The 22,003-nt window shown below is 36.6% G+C and overlaps 1 protein-coding gene across 1 annotated transcript in view; it reads right to left on the reverse strand.

Moving 5' to 3' along the window:
- Positions 1–22,003, reverse strand: part of IRAG2 (inositol 1,4,5-triphosphate receptor associated 2) — a 77,147-nt gene that overhangs the window by 44,330 nt on the left and 10,814 nt on the right. Inside the window, exons 7-18 of the mRNA XM_054591327.1 lie at positions 21,417–21,534; positions 19,322–19,372; positions 16,537–16,614; positions 15,197–15,253; positions 13,853–13,912; positions 13,682–13,746; positions 12,785–12,884; positions 10,982–11,116; positions 10,133–10,234; positions 8,964–9,127; positions 814–928; positions 232–394 (exon numbers count right to left, since the gene is read on the reverse strand). Of these exons, the coding sequence (XP_054447302.1) occupies positions 232–394; positions 814–928; positions 8,964–9,127; positions 10,133–10,234; positions 10,982–11,116; positions 12,785–12,884; positions 13,682–13,746; positions 13,853–13,912; positions 15,197–15,253; positions 16,537–16,614; positions 19,322–19,372; positions 21,417–21,534 (1,208 nt within the window). The remainder of the gene's footprint in view (positions 1–231; positions 395–813; positions 929–8,963; positions 9,128–10,132; positions 10,235–10,981; positions 11,117–12,784; positions 12,885–13,681; positions 13,747–13,852; positions 13,913–15,196; positions 15,254–16,536; positions 16,615–19,321; positions 19,373–21,416; positions 21,535–22,003) is intronic.

Genomic DNA, 22,003 nt, shown 5'->3' on the forward strand with positions numbered 1-22,003 from the left:
TCACAGACAAATCTAGCTTGTAATAAACAACCAAAAGGAAAGCCAGTGGTTAAATCAATCTGCCTAGCTACTAGGCAAACGTCTCTGAGCCACAATACCACCTTCTGGAATGATTTTGTTGTCCTAAATATCTTAATAATACAGCAACTGTAATTTACAAAAATGGCCGGAGTCCTCTTGCCACATCTCAGAGTGGACAATATTGGGACATAACAAATATTTGCTACTCACTTTTCAGTTTTCTTGTCTTCTGCTCCGCTGTCTGGCAAGTGTTCACTAGCTCAGTATTTATAGTCTGGAGACTCAGTTGTTCTGAAATTGCTTCCTCTAATTTATGCAGCAAAGACTTAGCTTTTTCACTGGCAGAGTGGGTAGTGCCATCTCGATCCTCAACCTGGAGGTGTACAGTTAATACTGAATTCTCGCAGTGTGGCCAGGAAAGAAAGCAATTGAGTGCTCACTGTTCTGCACAGGAAACTGAAAATGTGCTTTTCTTCTCAGGGAAGTGATAAGCCTCTACTGAACTTCTGCAATTCTGTGTTTGCATGGGCTTCATATGCCTGAGCTCTATCGACAGCCCTAAGCGCCTTAATATGTCAAGTTGCCTCTTTCTGCAGCGTTGACACCACCTCTTTTACAACGCCCCCCTTTACTTCCTCCGCATACAGCTAGTCTCGAGGGACTGAACTTCACAGTTCCTCTTTGGTTTTTTTTTTTTGTTGTTGTTGTTTTCCTTCTCCATTTTTACTTCATGGTTTTACAGACATCTGAGGAGCCTTCCCCTAAATATAATGTAGTTAAAGGCTGCCCTACCTGCTCCTCTGCATCCTTCTGCCATTGGCTGGCTTCTTGGACCTTCTTCCTAAGTATGGCTTCCTGGTTGACAGCATCTTCTTGCAGCTGTTTAAGGGCTTCTAGTTGTTTCTGTCTGGAGTTAAAAAAAAAAAAAAAAAAGCCCCAACCACAAGCTATCAGTGACATTTCAACTAAGAGTCACCCCTGGGAAGTTGTGACAAATTCAGACTTCATGCACTTCCTCAGAGATCAGAGGAAAAAGTGAAAGTGTTTTCATAGATATAAATGCTTCATCAATATAGAATTTTAATTAAAGCAATCATCGTGATCCCTTAGCCTGATACCTTCACTTTATGATAAAGACATTTAGTTTCCTATTTTACATTGAAATATTCAGTTCCCCACAAGATACATTCATAGCACTTTGCATGGGTGGCCAATTCCTTGGAGGGTGGAGCTAATACAATGGTGAAACGTGTAGTATTTACATGGCCCAGCTAGCTTTTTCAGAAAAATAAAGAAAGAAAAAGTGAGGGAGGAAAAAAAACAGAAAGAGGAGCTTTGTTTCATGACCTTGGCCTTTTTCTTTAAAATTTGTCAATCATGGTGGAAATACATCCATGAGAACAGGAAGGGCTGCTCCCAAGCACACATGAAAGCTACCAGTTCGTAGTTCCTCTGCATCTTCTCTTCCTGGAGACCTTCCCTTCCCTTTCTTCCTCACCCCAAATTTCTTAGTGTTGTCCTGTTACCTCTTCTTTGGATATGACTTAATTCTCAAAATATATAAAACTGCATTTACTCTCTGATAGCTGATGAGATTATTTGAACTGCTATGTATCAATATATCAATTATTATCTGGAGACAACTTGACCTGAATAAGAACCTTAGCTCAAAGGAATGATAAACATTGGGAGTTTTAAAGCAATGAGGAAATCATTGTCAGGTTTAGGCCTTTTGTGTGCCTCTCAAATGTTAGCACAGTCAGAATCCCATTGTACATTGTCATAAATCCCGTCCTGATTACAAAGAGGACTACGTGAGAGACAAGGATGGTCTTACAGAATGCTTTACCATTATAGCAAACCAGCAAACAAAACCTTAAACAAAATTAAAACTATCTGAACACATATTCAACTAAGATTGTTCAATAGCTTATAGTCAAATTTTTCTTTTCTTAAATTGTGATGAGAACATTTAACATGAGTTCTACCCTCTTCACACATTTTTAAGGGTACAGGACAGCGTTAACTACAGGCACAGTGTTGTACAGCAGATCTCCAGAACTTACTTTATCCTGTGTTATTAAACTTTATACTGTTGAAGAATTGCAACTCCCCATTTCTTCCTCCCCTACCACCTGGAAACCACCATTCTACTCTCTGCTTCTGAGTTTGATCATTTTTAACACCTCACTCAAGTGTAATCACGCAGTATTTGTCCTTTCATAACTGGTTTATTTCACTAAGCATAACGTCCTCTAGATTCATCCATGTTGTCACATGTGGCAAAATTTTCTTCTTTTTTAAGGCTTAATAATACGTCATTGTATGAATATACCACATTTCTTTATTCATTCACCCACTGATGAACATTTAGGCTATTTCCACATCTTGGCTATTGTGAATAATGCTGCAGTGAACATTGGTGTACAAATATCTCTTTGAAGTTCTGCTTTGAATTCTTTTGGATATTTACCCAGAAATGTGATTGCTGGATCATTTGGTAGTTCTATTTTTAAAGAACTTCCATACTGTTTCCATATAGCAGTTGCACCATTTTACATTCCCATGAGCAGTGTACAAGAGTTTCAATTTCCCTTGCCAATACTTGGTATCTTTGTTTTTTGTTTTTTTTAAATAACACCCTTCCAAATAAGTGTGATTCATTCATCATTGTGAATGACTCATTGTGGTTTTAATTTGCATTTCCCTGATGATTAGTATTTGAGCATTTTTCATGTACCTGTTGGTCAATTGTATACCTTCTTTGGAAAAATGCCTATTTAAGTACCCTTCTCATTTTTTGTTTTTTTTTCACTAGGCATTTTTTTAAATTTCCATTCACCCCACCCTCTTGAACTTTGGCAATGATCAGCTTGTTCTCTATATCTATGGATCTATTTGTATTTTGTTTTGTTTATTCATTTGTTGTGCTTTATATTCCACTTACAAGTGAAATCATATATCATTTGTCTTTCTCTCTCTGATTTACTTCACTTATCACAACACCCTCTAGGCCTATCCATGTTGTCACAAATGGCAAGAATATTCATATATAAAGTAATATTCATATATATCCATATATGATATATATCACATCTTCTTTATCCATTCATCTATTGGTGAACATCTATGTTTCTGCTATATCTTAGCTATTAGTAGTAATGCTACAATGAACATAGGGGAATATATATCATTTTGAATTAGTGGAGGGTTATTTTGGGGGGGGATAAATACCCAGAAATGGAATTTTTGGATCATAAGGCAGTTCCACTTTAATTTTTTGAGGACTCTCTATACTGTTTTCCATACTGGCTGCGATAATTTACAATCCCAACAGTGTACAAGTGTTTCCTTTTCCCCTCGCCTTCTCTAATACTTGTTGTTTGTTGATTTACTGATAGCCAATCTGACAGGTATGAAGTGATATCTCATTGTGATTTTAATTTGGATTTTTCTGATGATTAATGACATCGAGCACCTTTTCGCATGTCTATTGGCCATCTGTGCATCCTCTTTGAATAAAGGTCTATTCAGGCCCTCTGCCAATTTTCAATCTGGGTTATTGTTTTTGTTGTTGTTATTGAATTGTGGAAGTTCCTCATATATTTTGAATATTAACCCCTTATCAGATATATGGTTTGCAATATTTTTTTCATTCCATATGTTAGCTTTTCACTGTTAATTCCTTTTTCTGTTCAGGAACTTTTTAGTCTGATATAGACCCACTTGTCTATTTTGCTTTGGTTGCCTGTGCTTTTTGGTGTCATGTCCAATAAATCATTGGCAAGACCAATGTCATGAAGTTTTCCCCCAAATTTTCTTCTAGGAGTTTTACAGTTTTAGGCCTTATGCTTAAGTTTTCACTCCATTTTGAGCTAATTTTTGTATGTGGTATATAATGTGTTCAACTTCATTCTTTTGCATATGGATATCTAATTTTTCCAACACCATTTGTTGAAAAGACTATTCTTTTCCATTGTGTATCGTTGGCACACTAATCAGAGTTCATGTATCTATGGGTTGTTCATTCTCTTATGTTGGTCAATATGTCTGTCTTTAGACCACTACCCTAATATTTTGATTACTGTAGCTTTATGATATATTTTGAAATCAGGAAGTCAGATACCTTCAGCTTTGTTCTTTCTCAAGACTCTTTCAGGTGCTTTGTGATTTCATATGAACATTAGGATTGTTTTTCTCTGTTACTGCAAAAAATGTCATTAGGATTTTGATAGGTATTATATTGAATCTGTAGGTTGCTTTGGGTAGTATGAACATTTTAACCCTATTAGGTCTTCCAATCCATTAACATAAAATGTCCTTTCACTTATTTACATCTTTAATTTTTTTCAGCAATGTTTTGTAATTTTTAGTATAAAAGTCTTCATCTCCTTAGTTAACTTTATTTGTAAGTATTGTATTCTTTTTGATATGATTTTAAATGGGATTGCTTTCTCAGATTTCTTTTTAGCTAGTTCATTATTAGTTTATAGAGATGCAACTAGTTTTTGTATGCTGATTTTGTAGGCTGCAGTATTGCTAAATTTGTTTCTTACTTTTAACAGCTCTTCGTGGCATCTTTAGAGTTTTTTATATATAAAATGATGTCATCTGCAAACAGAGATGACTTTGCTTCTTCTTTTCCAATGTGGATGCCTTTTATTTATTTTTCTTGTATAATTGCTCTAACCAGTACCATGTTGCATGAAAGTGATGAGAGTAGTCATGCTTGCCTTGTTTCTGAACTTAGAGGAAGAGCTTTCAGTCTTTCACCATTGAGTATGATGTTAGCTGTGGGCTTTTCATACACAGCCATTATTATGTTGAGGTAGTTTCCTTCCATTTCTAGGCTTTTGAATACTTTCATTATGAAATGGTGTTGCACCTTGGTAAATATTTTTTGGTATCAAATTAGATGCTCTTGTGATATTTATCTTTCATTTTGTTAATGTGCTGTATCACATCAATTGACTTGTATATGCTGAATCATTCTTACATTCAAGAGGTAATTCATGGTGTATAATATTCTTTTTAATGTGCTGTTGAAAGTGGTTTGCCAGTACTTTGTTGAGGATTTTTGCACCTGTATTTATGAGGAATATTGACCTGTAGTTTTGGGGTGTTTTTTTTGTAGTGTCGTTGGTTTTGGTGTCGGGATACTGCTGGCCTCATAAAATGAATTGGCAGGTGGTCCCTCCTCTTCAACTTTTTGAAGGAGCTTCAGAAGAATTTGCATTAATCTTCTTTAAATGTTTGATAGATTCATCAGTAAATTCATTTCAGATTTTACTTATTTGAGTAGTCCCTCTCTTTTTTATTTTAGTCTAGCTGAAGTTTTGTCAATTTTTGTTTATCTTTTCAAAAAATGAACACTTAGTTTTCCTGACTTTTTAAAAAATTGTTTTTCTTTCCTCTATTTGGTTTTTGCTGCTCTAATTTTTATTATTTCCTTCCTTGTGATATATTTGAATTTTGTTTGTTTTTCTTTTTCTAGTTCCTTGAGGAATAGTTTAAGTTCTCAAGATTGTCCATTATTTTCCAAATGAAAGCAAAATGACTGTAAGGATGGATAGAAATCCATACTTAATAATATTAAATTTTTAATCACTTAGATGTGTTTACATCGATAAGATAATAAGTTTTATGTACTTTATTTATTTTTTTTTAATAATCTTCACCCAACGATATGTTCTATTGAATTTTTTTTTTGAGAAAGAGAGACATTGATGTGAGAGAGGAACATCCATCTATCAGTTGCCTCTTGTCTGTGCCCTTAGTGGGGATTGAACCTGCAACCTTTTGGTGTATAGGACAATGATCCAATCATCTGGGCCACCCCGCCATGGTAAGTGGTATGTACTTTATAAATCATAACAATCTTAGAAACAGCTTTTTAAAAAATTAGATAGACCCATCTACTGTATTAATGATATTTAACAGATGTTGAACCATTGAAGATTTTTCTTTCATTGAGATTTTTATTATCCCATTAAGAGGTAAATATTAACCTTGGGTGTGTGTTTTTATATTTAACAACTCTCTTTGCTAACATGTCCTAATTCTAAATCTTGATTTCTACCCCTGCCAAGTCTGAGTCTCCCCCAGACTTCCCCATCCCAATAGCACCCCATTTACTGAGTCTTACACCAAAAACCTCTAGGTTAAGTATATCTCCTTTGTTTCCATTCATACAGCTAATTCACCAGCATATCAAATATGATCCATCCTCAAACTATAGTTTGAATCCAACCATTTCTTACTGCCTTTACAACTATCACCCTGGCTGATGTTACACCCCTCACCTGGCCTATTGCAATAGCTCTTAACTCAGTGTTTTATTTTTATTTTTTAACATGCTGCAGTAAATGTTTTATATTTCAACCAGTTACACATACAGAGCTAAAACAAGAATTTTGTGGAACATTACTTACTCTTACTATATGCAGTATACTCTGATAGTTGTTTTTTTGTTTTTGTTTTTAAATGGGCCATAATCCAGTAAGTTGGTTTCAGGGTATCTAATCAGTGATCTGTTACTGAAAAAACTTTTTCTAATTAGTTTCATTGCTTTAAATCTTGCCCTCTATAGGTAATTTGTACCCAGCAGCCAGAATGATCTTTCAAAACACAAGTTATATCACTTATCTGCTTATAACCCTGTAATGGCTTCCCATCCACTCACAATAAGATCCCCATGCTTAAACATGAACTGCAAGGCTGTGTACCTGACCTCTTCCTGTCTCTCTGGCCTCATCTCCTACCACTGCCCAGAACTCTCTCTACCTGAGCCATGTTGGCCTCTCACTGATGCTCAAACATGCCAAACTCATGACATCCACGGGGCCTTTGCACTAGCTAGTTCCTTTGCTTAGAACACTCTCCAAATCATTGCATAGCTCACTCTCACTTCATCAACTATCCACTCAATTTATCAGTCCTCAGACAGGCCTTTCCTGGACATTGTTTCTAAAATTAGTTCCTCCTACCCCCTATCATTCTTGGTCTTCTTATCCTGCTTTAATTTACTTTATATCACCCTGGCATTAAAATATATACTTACATGTTTATTTTTTCATCATTTGTGTCCCTCAACAGATGTTAGCGTCATGGGGGCAGAGATTTCTGCGTTGTTTCCTGTAAGTCCCTATTACCTAGAGGGGGGAAAGCCAGACAAAGGGCTGGCACTTTGATGTTGTACAAATAAGCTGACTTTTCTCACCAAGCTCTCTGAGAGCTGTTTTTCTTTCACTACCTCTCCTTGACTTGTCCCATTCTTTCTATCCTTCAGTTCTGGAGCTTGGTAATCTTGTGCCAAAATGGAAATCTTTTCCTCCTAAGCTTACAGCCCTTACAGTGGCCTTTAATAAATATTCCCTACCTCATCTAAACATAAAATTCTCTCATTCCCACAAAATACTCCACTCTTTTTCTCAAACATAGTTAAAAACCATAGCCAAATCATTTCATGTGTAGCCTCTATATGCTTTTGTCTGTTTAAATTATGTCCTAGAAGTTAGCAGCTAAACCACTCTTACACTGATAAATAGTATTTTACCCATTTTTAGGTTTCCAGAGTATTTTTAATAAATATTATGTCAGATTTTAATGAGTAGGTAGCGGGAGATTAATAGTTGCAAGAACATAGGTTTCGATGTCTAACACATCTAGGGCTGATCCCAGCTGTCACTTAATCCTACTCAGGTGCCCTTGGGAGGTTATTGAACCTCTCTGAAGACAAATGTATATCCAATTCTTAGCACTACATCCAACACAATAAGCTCTCAACAATTGAACCTATTATTATGTAACTGGGTTTCTTGAGTGTCTAGTTGGTAACACAGGAGATGTACTTACTCAGAGATGACTCTAGTGCAGGCCTCTCTCCAAATAGTTCTCTGTTGCTACATAGAAGAATTTCAATGCTCCTTTTTGAGGGGATGGTATCTGTGTAAAGGAAGCTACATATCCACTTAACCCACGACTTCACCGCTAAGGGAAGTCTGGGTTCCCGGCTTCTTAGGAAAAGCAGAAGATCATTTTCTTGAGAGTTCCTTCTGGTGTTAACTTATTTTTGGCATTTAGTTTCCTTATTTGGGGTCTGGGGATAAAATAGTTTTTTCTGGCTTTTTTTTTTAAAGCAAACTTGGCCTCTAATAAAATTTTTTTTTACTTTATTAAAATTCTTTATACACCCCATGTTCATTCTTTCCTTCAAAAAGCATTTCTTAAGAGAACATTTAGTATGGTACTAGCAGCTATATAAATGGGGGTCCATGAAAGATACAGTCGCTGTCCTCATTTAGTACATGTGGTTTACAAAGTGTACAAATTTCAAGAATTTTCCCATAATCACAAGAATTAAAGTGAGAGGAAGAGTAAGATGATAAATTTTTTTTTTACATTGAGAGTCCTCTATTCCATATGACTTTTTTCACTTGAAATTTAATTAACTAGTACCCAGTGTGATGCACTGTAGACTGAGGTGGAATATGAAGCCCAATGGCATATGAGTCCACAGACCCAACATCGAGTTCTTCCATCAATAGATATATCTGTGGATTTTCCAGTCATTCTCAGGCTTTGATCAATTCATTTTATATCCTTATGCCTCTGCCTTGTGTGAAAGTATGAGGTTTTATTAAATGATCTCTAAGGCCCTTGTGGTTAAAAGAATTCTATAGCCTATAATTCCAAATTTCTTCTCTAGTGAAAATAACACTGTACTGGCTTTGACAGATGTTAAAGTTCACTATTTGCAATTTTGAATATAAAAGTCAACTTCAAACAACATCACAAGATTGTTAGACAAAATGTCCTCTCTCAAAATGTGTCATCTGAAATCAATATAGACAACTTGGAAAAAGTAAACTGAAGGCCATGGCACAATCATGAACGTGTCATGTTCCTAAAGCATGGGTTTCTTATATATAAATGATTGTCACCTGGAAAGAAATTCTCTTCTGAAATGAAAATATTCCAGCCTGAATCTCTTCAAAATCTCTATCAATTTGACAAACTCTTTATCAAGAGGTTCTTTGTGTTTTCCCAAGCTGTGCAGCTTTAATATGCAGAGATTTAGTTTCTCTTCCATGGCATATCTGAATTCCTGCAAGGAAAAAAAATAACAACACAAGCTCCACTATTCTAGTGTTAAATATAAGCATATGATGGAGGCAATATAAAATGTTGTGGTCATGTTCCTCTCAACAGTATTCACTGTTATTGGTCCCTACAATTCTAAGTGAGCACACACTAATTCTTAATATCCCAAAGACTGATTATCCTTTAGGATGATTATCTCAGTTTAACAAGTACATATTGAGTACTTATCATGTGCTTAAAATTGAATTTCATGTATTTTACTTAAGATCGTGGGTCCCTGACTTTTTCACCAATTACCACAATTGCTTTAGAATAGGATAGGCAAGGAAATACGATAAAATTAGTGTTTGTTGATCAGCGTATTCAAAAGCAACTTAAAAAAGGTTAATTTGGCAAAGAGGTTGAAATTAACATTTCAGAGTTTTCAGCGTTTCCTTATTGCTTTAGCTTAATTTAGAGGCTGATGAACATTAAGTTGTCTGGCAATCGAGAAGTAAGAGATAATAAGTGATGGATAAATTAAAGAGATTTCTTTTTATGCTTATTTTCTAATGAAACTGGAAATAGCTACCTAAGAAGTTTATGTTTTTCCAATGCACTGCAAATTTCTGGGGTAATAAAATGTCAGAGCCTCAGGAATAAGAGTCTTTTGTACAATGACCACTCTACCAAAGTCAGAGAATTTTAATAGGCCAGTTTCAACTGGCTTAGACTAGCCAATTCTTACAAGGATTCAAATAAAATACACCCTTACATTAAATCATCTTATTTATTCTCCAACACATAACACATATCCTCACACTCACTCGCTCTCCCTTTTTCCTCACTCTCACACTCAGTCTCACCCACATACACACATTTATACACATCCCCAGACACACACTCTCTACACATCCCCAGACTAAGGTAGCAGATGACTACAATAGTTCCTTAGAAACAGTACTGTATATAATAAGTATTACCTGGGTTTCAAAAGTATAAGGAAAACATCAAAATACAGAATACTTACAGTGAACTTGTTCTCCCACTTTTCTTTCACAGTAATTTCTGGATTAGCTATCCCCTGTAGAGAGGTATCGAGGAGGGTTTCCACCTCAGAAACTTCTTCATGCTGAAAAAGAGTTTCACATAATCAACTAGGAATTTAGGTAAAAGACATGTGCTATTACATGTGCTGTTATGTAAGTAGTAAAGTTCTACTATGAAGGTAATTCAGGAGGACACCCGAGAAAGTTCCTTCTCATCTAATGCCACCCAGGGACTTGCCTTTATCTCAGGATGTTCCCATCTGTAGATGCCAACTCTCGTCAGGTTCTCTATACATGCTGAATACACACAGATAGAATTGTTCTTCAGGACAAAACCTACCTATATTCATTCTCCTCTCAAGCAGAAGGAAACAAGCATTTTCATGGATTTTTTTCATTCATTAAACTAATTACTTACTATACATGCTAGGAACTGTGAAAAAGGACTGGAAATACCAACATGAAGATTCCCTGTTTTCTCTGACCACCTAGAGTTTCCAGTCAAATATTACAATAAAGAAAGAGGTACTAGCCGTTAGCTAGAAGAAAACTGTTCAATAGATACCATGTCTTCAGCCCTTTGATATTAAAGGTTAACCTGTAGGAAAACTATGTTCAAGCAATCCATACCTACTGCCAACCTGTTAGTCCTGATTGACTCAGAATTAGCTCAACTTCAGGAATGTCTGAGAAAAATCTTCTCTTACACAGTAGGATTAATTTGGGGCTTAACAACACACACACATGTTTGTGCTCTGCAAACACATTGTAGGTGTAATCTGCAGAGGTTCCCAGCCAATGAACCATGAGAGGCATGTGCTACACAATACCAGCTTCTGGAGAAGAGCTGTGAATTCCACTCCCTTTTGTTCAAGTTCTCTCAGTAACAGCAGCATTTCTTGGCCCATTACTGTGTCCAGAGATGACAAGCTGATGCAACTGCACTGCAAGTCCATTTTGGTGATCTGAAACGATTACCAAAATGTTCACAACTTTGTCATTCTAATAATGAACAGTTGTTATTTTTTATTTTATGAAAATCATAGTCTTATGGAATCCTCCTATAGCCCCCCAAACTGTTTACATTTTCTCTCTAGTGTGGCTTCAACTTACCATTTATTTGTTCTTAAGAAAATCCCATTTATCCCATAGGTAACATTTACCTGTGGGTGATATAAACTGCTATGGCTCTAATTTTAAAACATAAGGAAAGGTAAGGGAAATCACAGAAAAAAATGTTGGGCGTGGGGTACTCAGTAAAGCTCATTGAAAACAGACTGGTTCCTTTTGTTTCCCGTCCATTTATAGAAGACAGTCTCAGATAATGTTTCACAAAGCATATTCCTTATACTTTTCTCAAAGTCTCTTGTCATATTTTAGATACATGCCAATAGTACAGTTAACTTTCTTCTTGCTTCTGTTGGAAAAAGGTCAGAGGGTACTTATTTCCAGATTCCAATTAAAAGGCAATCTTCTCCACCCACCAGTGGGGTGAACCTCAGAGCCAGAATGTTGCCAGCTGTTGAACCCCCCTGCTCAGAAGTACAGAATTTCGCAGCCTGGCATTCTGACATTATCATTATCTCAGAGGCCTGCGGAGGAAAACATACTGCCAGGGCAGATTGGCCATCGTGTCATTGAGTCTGGCAGTTTGGCTCGGTGTCAAAAACCCAGGAAAATGATGAGTATTTGAAACAGAACGTCAGGAAAAACCCTCCCTCGGCAGAATGTCCAAGGCTGCCTGAGACGGCGTCAGATGAAGGCAGCATATGTTGCCCCTGCGTCCTTGGCAGAAGAAGTTCAAACGGCATTTTGCCCAAAAACATTCTTCCTCTCCTTCCAAGGTCATATCACAGCTGTCACCAGGAGGACATTCTGACATATCTACTGTCCACAGACATGGAGAGACCATCGAAGTGGCAAAAAGAAAGCAATTTGCTAATAAATCATTTCCAAACATAAGCAGCACAAAATTGGAAAGTATAAAAGAGTGGAAATACAGTATGGGGCTTGGGGGTCCCAGCATTTCATCCCCAAGAAGCATTTTGATTGTTTCCTACCATGTCGTAAAGAATTGGGTCTACCTAACGAACTGAGATTTTTTAAAGTAATAATTCATTTTGCCATTTTAAGCTTAACCCAAAACATATACAAATGCTAATTTCTGTTCAGATTGTAATAATCACTGTCATTAGATTGGATTGGTATAATTACATCCTAAATTTCATGTTGTTTCTGAACATCTTTATTTATGGTTGATACATTTACTGCGGGGGATTGGGAATACACTGAGAAATAGTTCATGGATCTCTACTGCTACCTTTAGGACCCTAAGCTGGGGAACATTCAGGTAGTTTATGCTGAAAAATACAAGAATATAAAGATTTCTGAAATCCAGATTCACTGAATGAACAGTTCTACAACCCCATGCTTGACCCTCCCTATAGTTTTCAGCCATAACTTGAAAAAGGTTTGTTCTTCTAGGTTGAGACTTTAGACTTGGATTCTATACACTATCAGCAGATTCCCTCAAAATGTCAGTAGGGCTTCTCAGCAAGCTATGAACCTTCGTTTAATAATAAGTTACCATCCATGGTGATTATTTTTTAATCCACTTGGTGGTAATTACCTACCTCTGCAGACTGGGCAAGAATGAGTTCACAATGTAAAGATTTTTCTCTTCTAGAGATGATACTCTCATGCTCTCCACTGACATTTGATTGGATCTCATTCCTTGAGAAAACAAGAACAGCAATCCTATCTGGTTAGGTGTGCCTCCAACATTATGTTTTCAGTTACCCAGAATAGAGTATGTTTATCACCAGTCAGTAAGCGCTTGCATGTACCAAGGACTGTATAAAGCACTTAGGAACGCAGAGGCAAGGGAAAGTATCTGCCCTCCAGGAGCTGCACAGACTAGCGATGCCAGGTGGTTGCAAACAAGCAGACCACACTTTTTTTTTTTTAATGAATTGGAGCCAACAGTTAAAAATTAGAAAATTTCACTAAAAATCTAGATTTCTGTCTTTTCTTAAAAAAAATACAACAACAGAAGATGTGGCCACATGGGGTTCATATATTCTTGATTTAACAATTAGCTGGAGCTAGGCAGAGCAGCCCCCTTTGCATTCATTGGGGAAATGCACTTCCCCATTTGGTAACTCTCATAATGTGGGTGTGTGCACTCACCCCGCTGGCTTTGCTCTTGTCATCTGAGTGGCTCCTGTGGCCTCCTGGATCGGCATATTACACATATTCAGAAACAAATGATTGTTAAGTAAGATCATGTATGTTAGAATAGAGGTCAGAACAGCATGCCATGCATGCACTCAAAAGGGTTACTTTAACCTTGAGGTTAGAGAAAAGTAATGGAAGGCCATGAAAAACTTGTAAAAAGTTCTGTTAGAGAAAATGCCACTTACAGAGGCACTGAAGAAAAGAATGTGGCACATAGAAGAACCGCAGCCAGCTCAGTAGGCCCATGACAAAGGGCGTGAGAGAAGGCTGGTGAGCGGCTGCTGTGTACTTACATGATAAGGTCCTGTTGCGAGTGCTGTAACTCACGAGCCAGTTTGTTTTTATCCTCTCGTAAGTTCTGGAATCACATACAACATTAGGCTGTACATGTCACTCCAGGGGCGGGGATTTACATTTATGTTCAACAACTCCACCTTGCAAGCTGTGAGATTATTATGGTATACCTCTAGAATGCTTCCATATTCTATGATGGTTGACTTAAGTTCTTCTATACTTAAATCCTTCTGAAAAGTAGAAGAGAAAATTAGTAGCTAATAAATGCATTAATCCACAAAAATCATGTTTATTAAAGTAACTATCATTCTGAGCCATGGAAGAATTGTAAATGCCTAATGAGATAAGATCTATCAATCTCATAATGAAAACAGAACCAGCCTGTTTTTATGATTAAAACTACACAAAAAGTATGGGGCAGAGAGGCAGCCATATCTAACTGGTGACAGCATGCTCTGTGTTTGCCTGGTCCAATGGAATCAAACCCTCAAAGGTAATTCTTAAGACCAAGTCAAAATGATATTTAGTATCATTATACATTTAAGCCAACAAATTCAGTCTTTCCCTGCAAACAACTAATGAATTATTAAGGTATCCAATCGTATTCAGCTCAGATGATATCTCTCTTAAAAATCACAATTTCGTACTGCAGGACCAGGGGCTACAGGCAGTGTCTGACCTATAATTTGACCCCTTGACTAGCATGGTGCCTAGAACATGGAAAGTGGCCAGTTGATACCTTATGAATACTGGGCACGAGCACAAAGTGGTGGAAAGATTAGAGCTGCGGGGGCAGTGAGCAGCCACCACTATAAGAATGTTGTTATAGAGAGACAGATAATACCGACAGTGAAGAGAGCAGTTTTGACAATATCGGTATCTGGGTCAATGTCTACAAGCCATCAAGGGCTTCTTTGAAATGTCATAACATGAAGGGAAAGGAAGAGAAATATTGCTTCCCTATCTTGAAATGCGGAAGTTTATTAACTTAGAGCTGTGTTCTTCCTGTGTCTCTTAAAGACACCATAACCAGAACCTCTATTCCTTTGTTACCAGATAGGCAGTGATCATAGGATACAAGGATAAATACAATATCTATCTATCTATCTATCTATCTGTCTATCTAATCAATCAATCAATTAAACTAGGGAGAAAGTAATTTTTCTTATTCCTCCCCAAAATGAATGACTGCACACATATTTGTGTTATTATATATTAAAACTGCATCATTGTACTGGCCATTGACTGATTAATTGCCACATTAATATTTGTTGCATAGATTAATGAATGCCACCAAAATTTAGAGGACATGATAAAATTTATATCAGATGGAAAAGTCAGTATACTGATTCAAAAGAATATTTTTTGTGAAGTTTATAAAGTCTAATATTCTTGACAAAATATTAGAATTAAATATTTTAATAGGGGTAAAGTTACACAAATGTCCATCTCCTTTATAATTTGGAGAAAACTAGACAACCTCACAGGACTTCATGGGAAGGGACAGAACCAACCTTCTGCAAACTTGCATCTTTATTAAGCCAAGTGTCCTCATACATGTGTAACTGCATCTGAAAAGAAACAAAGTTAACTCAGAATGCTGGGACACCGCTTGGGTAGAGGACAATGTCACAAAATCATTCCAATGGGGAGACATGTTTCTGAAGCACCTTTAATGTGCATATGTTTTTGCTTTTAAAAGAACTTTCACATAAGCCTCACAACAATCCTAGAGGCTGAAGTCATTGCTCTCGCTTTATCAGAAAGGAAATTGAGACTCAGCACTAGTCAGAGACTTGCCCAATGTCACACACAGTTAGTGACAGAACTGAGCCTAGAATATGAGTCTCCAGCTCTTAGCCAAGTGCCTTTCCCACCAATTCACACTTTGTATAATAAGAGGACATATAGAGCCTTTATTTTTTGGGTGAAAATATAATTCTAGATGAGACATGAGCACAGGCTACATGTAGACATATAGAAGACTCTTCCTCCTTTAAAAACTTAATTTAAAAGTGTTCAATATTTCTTTTAGCAAAGTGAATAGTAAGGATTATCAGTTCCTTCAAACCAAAAGCAAGTTTGTTGACACAGAATTAGAGATATAACATAACTGATAAACATGTATATTCATTGAATTGAAAACCTGGAAAAATAATCTGCATAGTCAGAGGTAGAATCATCATAATTGTACATAATTGATGTGCCTTTATAGTTCTAAAGGTATTTTCACATAATCATCTCATTTGAGTTTGCAACAAGCTTGTGTGTTAGGTAGAAAATATGTCCATTTCGTAGATGAGAAAATTGAGACTTTATGAGGCTAACTACTTACAAAAAAAAAAAACAACAGACACAGACAACAGCATTGTGTTTACCAGTGGGAAAGGGAAATGGGGAGAGGGGGCAGAAGAGCAAAAAGGGGGTAAATGGGGGCAGAAAGAGACTTAACTTTGGGTGGCGAGCACACGATGCAGTATGCAGATGATGGGTTACAGAGCTGTACACTTGAAACCTGTATGGTTTTATTAACCAATATCACCCCAATAAATTCAGTTAAAAAGAAAAATAATAAAAAATAAAAGTGGTTTTTGGTGACATTTACAGAACTCTGAACATACTTAAAAACACTGACTTGTACATTTTAAGTGTATGAATTTAACATATATTATTTATTAACAAAGCTGTTACATTAAAAATAGAAATTGCCCTTTATATAATTCAGACATGTTGAGAAGTTCAAATTTTAAAACTTATAACAAAAGATTATTGCATCAATGAGTCATATACACCTTTATAGAATAATGTTAGCTTGATGGAAGAAAATATCAGTATTTGCGAAGTGCTTACTTACTTGGCGCTCTGTCTCAGTTTTAGACAATTCCTCAATATTCTTTTCCAATGCATATACATCCATAATATTCTTGATATTCTAATGCAAAAGAAGATAGTATTCTTAGATTTAGACCAAAAACTAAATAAGAAAATAAAAGAACATCACAAAGTTTTTTTTAGGTAGTATTTTCATCAACATCATAGTCTACTTTAACCTAAGGGACAAAACTTTAAATTTTGTCCAAAAATAACATGATCCATTTAACAAGACCATCTAAAAAGTCCCTCATTACTTTGGTTCACTCCCTAGTCATACCTCTCACACTTATCATTACCAGCAACTGTGGCCCTTTTATCAGAGTAACTGCGAGCCTCTCACTCTTCAACCACCACTTCCTGTCTTCCCAGATTACGTCTTTTAGCAACAACAAAGCTTTAATCCCCACTGGAGCCTGCAATCCACTGATAGGTCCACCTTCTCATTATTCTTCCACTTTCTCATGAGCTCACTTCCCTCTTTACTGAGTTAAAATTTTCTCTGGTCAATCATTATAACCATTCTTTTTCACATCCCTCAAATTCCTTCCTTCTCCCCTGCTTCTTAGTATTTGCTTAATTTCAGCTTGCCTTTCACTCTGCGCCGGCACCCTTTCACATAAACCTTGTTAAAGAAAAAAAAAATGAACCAACCGCTCACATGTTACATTCATAAACTTTAACCTCAATGTTTACTGGTGATTATATCATATAATCCTAGTCCATTCATCAGGCCATTTGCCTAAATCAGGGATTTGCAAACTACGCCAACTTCCCTACCCCACCTGCACAGGCCAGCTCTAGCTGACCCTCTGGTTTCGTAAATAAAGTTTTATTAGACACAGCTGTGCTCATTTGTTTTCCGTTGCCTCTGCCTCCTTTCACACTACAATTGCAGAAGTGAGTGGATGTGGCAAATGCTTTTTAGCCAGGCAACCCTAAAAATATTTACCCTCAGGTCCTTTACAGAAAGTTTATGAACCCCTTGCTTATTTTATCCCTTCTCTCTCCTTGAACTTCCAATACCTCTTCCAAAATCCTTGCTCTCTATTGATAACTTTTCTGTGTATGTGACTGAGACATTAAAAACAACCAAAAGATAAATACCTTTGGATATATTATAAAGCATTTGCTGATTTGCACATTTCTTTCTACCACTATTGCTAATTGCTTCAGTCTAAGCCTCCATCGGCTTTTGCCTAGATTATTACAAGGGCCTCCTAAATCGTCTCCCAGCTTCCACCCCACTCAGTGTAAACAGCTGGAGTCCATACAGTGCCCACATAGGACGCTGTGGGCCTGGCTTCTGGCAGTTCTCTGCCAAACTTCTTGCTATCTGTTCCCTTTGCTCGAGCCACAATGGCCTTGCTATCCCTCAAAAATAGCAGGCAGGCTATTGCCTAAGGTCTTTGAGCTTGCCGTTTCCCCTGCCTAGAATGCTTTTCCACAGATAAACCTCCTTTCTAAGTTTTAACCGAATGATTAATTTCACAGTGCTACTTTTATCCTAACCACCCTAGTTTAGATTGCACTCCCCCACAATACTGTGTTCACTCTTCTTTTCTCCACAGCACTAATCACCATCTAGCATGCTAGCTTCACATGGGCTCTTTTGCTTTTAAGTTGGTCTTCTCAGCATCTAGAATAGTGCCCGGCACGTAGAGGTCTCCCAATGAATATGTGTCGAATGAATGAATGAATGTAAATAACTACCCAAATCACTGTGCTGTTTTTCACTCTGCACAATGCATCAGATTTTGGCCTCCTAACGGAATCTTAGCTAGCAGGGACACTTGTATGTGCTGTGTCATGATGAAGCATTCTAAATCTCCTTTCTTCCATCTTAATTCTAAACTGGTTTGGTACAATTCTTTGATGTTAGTCAATCATCTTAGTATATGAGGAGAAAGACATCTTACATTGAGAGCTTAATTGTAAAGGCTAGTTTTATGAAAACTGACTTTCATATATCTGAATCGAGTGTAGGGTTTCTTCCCAACTTTTAATCATTCCTTTCCAACTCACTATGAAATTTTTTTAATGCCCACTTGACTCATATTTTGGATAAATCTCCAGATTGTTCACCACAGCTTAATAAATACCTCTGATGAACTTACATAAAGCCCAAATAAAAAATGTACATGACACTTAACATTCAAAAGATGTCTATACAGAATTCCCCTCCAAAATAGTAACTTTATCTGTTCTTTCAATGATTTAATTTTGTTGCTTAAAAACTATATATATTGCATAGAATTATTTATTTTTAGAGATTTTACTAATATTTCCTAATCTATCAGGTACACCATGGTTAAACAAATGGGTCTACATGCATTACTTAATCTCTAAAATAACTGAGGGAATAGATAAAATTAACTCAAAAAAGATAAATGGTTTTTCCATGGTCAGACTTTGAATGAATTTAAGATCTGAGTCTTAGACTCGAGATACTAGGTAATAACAGAAAATTATTAGATAATGTCTACACTTTCTTTTTTTTGATTTGTATAGTTTTTAGATAGCTTAATTTCACTTCATCTGAAATCTGAATTTTTAAAATCCTATTTCTTCCATGGATATATACAAAGTAATAGCGTACTTCTGTCTGGACATGAAAACCTTATCCGTTCTTTGTCACAAAACAACCTGGTTTTTGGCCCAGAGGAGTCTGAATACTTACATAATTTCTACTTAACCCAGGGTCAGGACCCATGATTGTATGATTTCCATATGTTTATCTGTGCCCATATTTAATAATTTCAACATACCTCCTCTTGGAGATTCCGAATCTTAAGAATCAGAGCCCGGTTTTCTGTCTCCTGATTTATTAAAAGAAAGATAGTTAAAAGTAGTTGAGAAGTTTATGAAATACCACATGTTTACTTTCAAGACTATCAACATTCTTTCCTTTTATTAACTTTAAATATGGCACTGACCTATCACAAATAAATTTTGTTTGAAAATATTTCCGATATGGTATAATGTTTTTGGCTTCCAGTTTCTTGGGATCTGTGAGAAGTCACTGTTCTCCTTGACTCAATCTAACTATGACAGTAGAAAGGGAAAGATGAAAAACAAAAATGGAACAGCCTGGCTTCTTTTCCTGCTACTTACTGCCATCTACCAATGACAGGTGGTGTGAACTCACCTATTTAAACAGCACTTTTTAAAAAAGATTTTTATTTATTTTTTTAGAGAGTAAGGGAGGGAGAAAGAGAGGAAATGAAACATCAATGTGCGGTTGCCTCTCAAGCGCCCCCTACTGGGAAACCTGGCCTGCAATCCAGGCTTGTGCCCTGACTGGGAATCACACTGGCGACATTTTGGTCTGTAGGCGGGCGCTCTGTCCGCTGAGACACACCAGCCAGCACATCACTCTGAAGTCACAGATATCTAGCCTTCTACTTGAAGCTGTTAAATTCCCAAATTCAGAACGATCAAAAGAAAAAAATATTCCAGGACAAAGTATATGCCAAAATGTTAACAATAAACCTTGTGGATGTGGTAGGATAAGAATTTTGTGGATTTTTTTTTTGTTAATATGCATTTCTTCATTTTTATAGAGTAAATAGGCATTACCTTTATAATGTAAAAGTAAAAAGGGAAAACATGTCAGACTTGCATGTCATTGGTACAAGAATAAAGGAACACACACCCTATGTAATTGGAATCAGAAGACTTGAGTTCAATTCTAGCTTTAACATTTATTAGACAACTGACATTGAATAATCAAAACATCTCTGGACTTTACCTATAATTCTATTACTTTAGCTAGTTCTGTTTCTACCTCACAGAATTTCTATGATGACCAAAGAAATGAAATATTAAAAATTCTTCTAAAATTTAAAACACTATAAAATGCAGAGAATTGTGATTGTACATCTAAGACTCTGCACTTTTAATAATAGCTAACATTATCCAGGCCTAGGGGGAATGAGGACATTGGCTGCTTTACATATGTGAACTCATACAACCTTTCCTGCCCTTGGGTCCGAGGATGCCGAGGCTTAAAGAGGTTATGTGGTTTGCCTCAAGTTACACAGCCCTAGAAGTTAAGGACTTTATTGATTGCTGGCCATCTGACTTTCAAGCATGGGCTCTTTACCATTTCTCTACATTGCTTCCACATAAAAGTTCCTCACTGGTCCCAAAGTAAGTATTTCCTGTGGTGCGTTCATATAGACTTGCAGAGTCACCTGACATTCAATGAGTCTGGCCTCCACATTTTATTATTGAGGTAAGAGCTAAGTTAAGCTGTGCTGGTTGTGGGAGGTCATGAGTGACTGACACAGGCCTGGAGCTCAAGTCTCTTGGTGAATTATGGACCTAAAAATAAATTAGTCTGAATGACTTTCAGCTGACCCACCATTGTTAACAATGGTAGAACACTGCTGGATGATTATATACTTCTCTGTTGGCTGAGTTAAAGCTCAGTCTACATTGCAATTTGCTCTAAAAATTATAAGCATGCACTTCTCTAGTGTAAGAATTGATTTATGAAACTTTTCAGTAATCTGGAAGTATTGAGAAAACCAATTTTTTTAAACTGAGAAAAAGTTGAAAGTTTGACAGACATTCTTTTCTAGAAAATTTAAGTGGTTTTTAGTATCAGCTATTTATGAATTTGCCTATCAACTTAAGGACGCACTCCAGAGATCTTCTAGTTATTCACAAACCATTATGATTATGACCAAGCAATTTGTAAAGAGTTTTAATCTTGGTTCAAAAGGAAAACACAGGGTTTTTTTCTGCCTTAATTTTTCTAAGGTGTTACTATCATTCATTTATTTACAGCCTATTGACTTCTGATTTTATTTCCCCAAATAAATCCTCTTGAGGTTTCAAGGTACTTGGATGACTTACTAATTGTTTGTTCTGGGCTACAATTGTGGTCTTCTGCTCTTCTGAAGCATTCATACTAGTTTTCAGTTCCTCTAGCTCTTCTTTTAACAGATTTGTTCTCATAATAGCCTGGTGGGCACTGTGGAGGTGGGGGTGGGGAAGAAAGCAATGAGCAAAACCTCAAATATAACTGCCAAATATACTAAGAAAAGCCAAGGATTATTTTTGGGCACACATTGAAAACCTCTGAAAATATGAACCAAATGCCAACAATAGTAAAAATATACCCACTATCTTTCATAGTCCTTGGAAAAGGAAGGGATTTGGGGGGAGTGTGGTGGGGGAAAAAAGGATAGAAGGGAAAAAAACCCAGATTTCTGAAAATAAAGGCTTGGGGAGTCCCTTTGAAATCCTCATTGGCTGAGTCTCACAGTTCTTTTCTTCTACTAATAAGATGTAATATTAGTTAATGCAATCCCACAAATATTTATTGAATAACACCCAGAGAGAATAGAGGCTCTTTCTGAAGATTAGAGGAAGAGAAGGACAAAAGGCTTAATTTTGTAGACATTAGCATTGTGGCTGCGCACCTAGATTCTCTAGCCTTT

This window comes from Pteronotus mesoamericanus, unplaced genomic scaffold, assembly GCF_021234165.1.
Source record: "Pteronotus mesoamericanus isolate MK-2021 breed Mesoamerican mustached bat unplaced genomic scaffold, CSHL_Meso_final scaffold_21, whole genome shotgun sequence".
NCBI classification, from domain to species: Eukaryota; Metazoa; Chordata; class Mammalia; order Chiroptera; family Mormoopidae; genus Pteronotus; species Pteronotus mesoamericanus.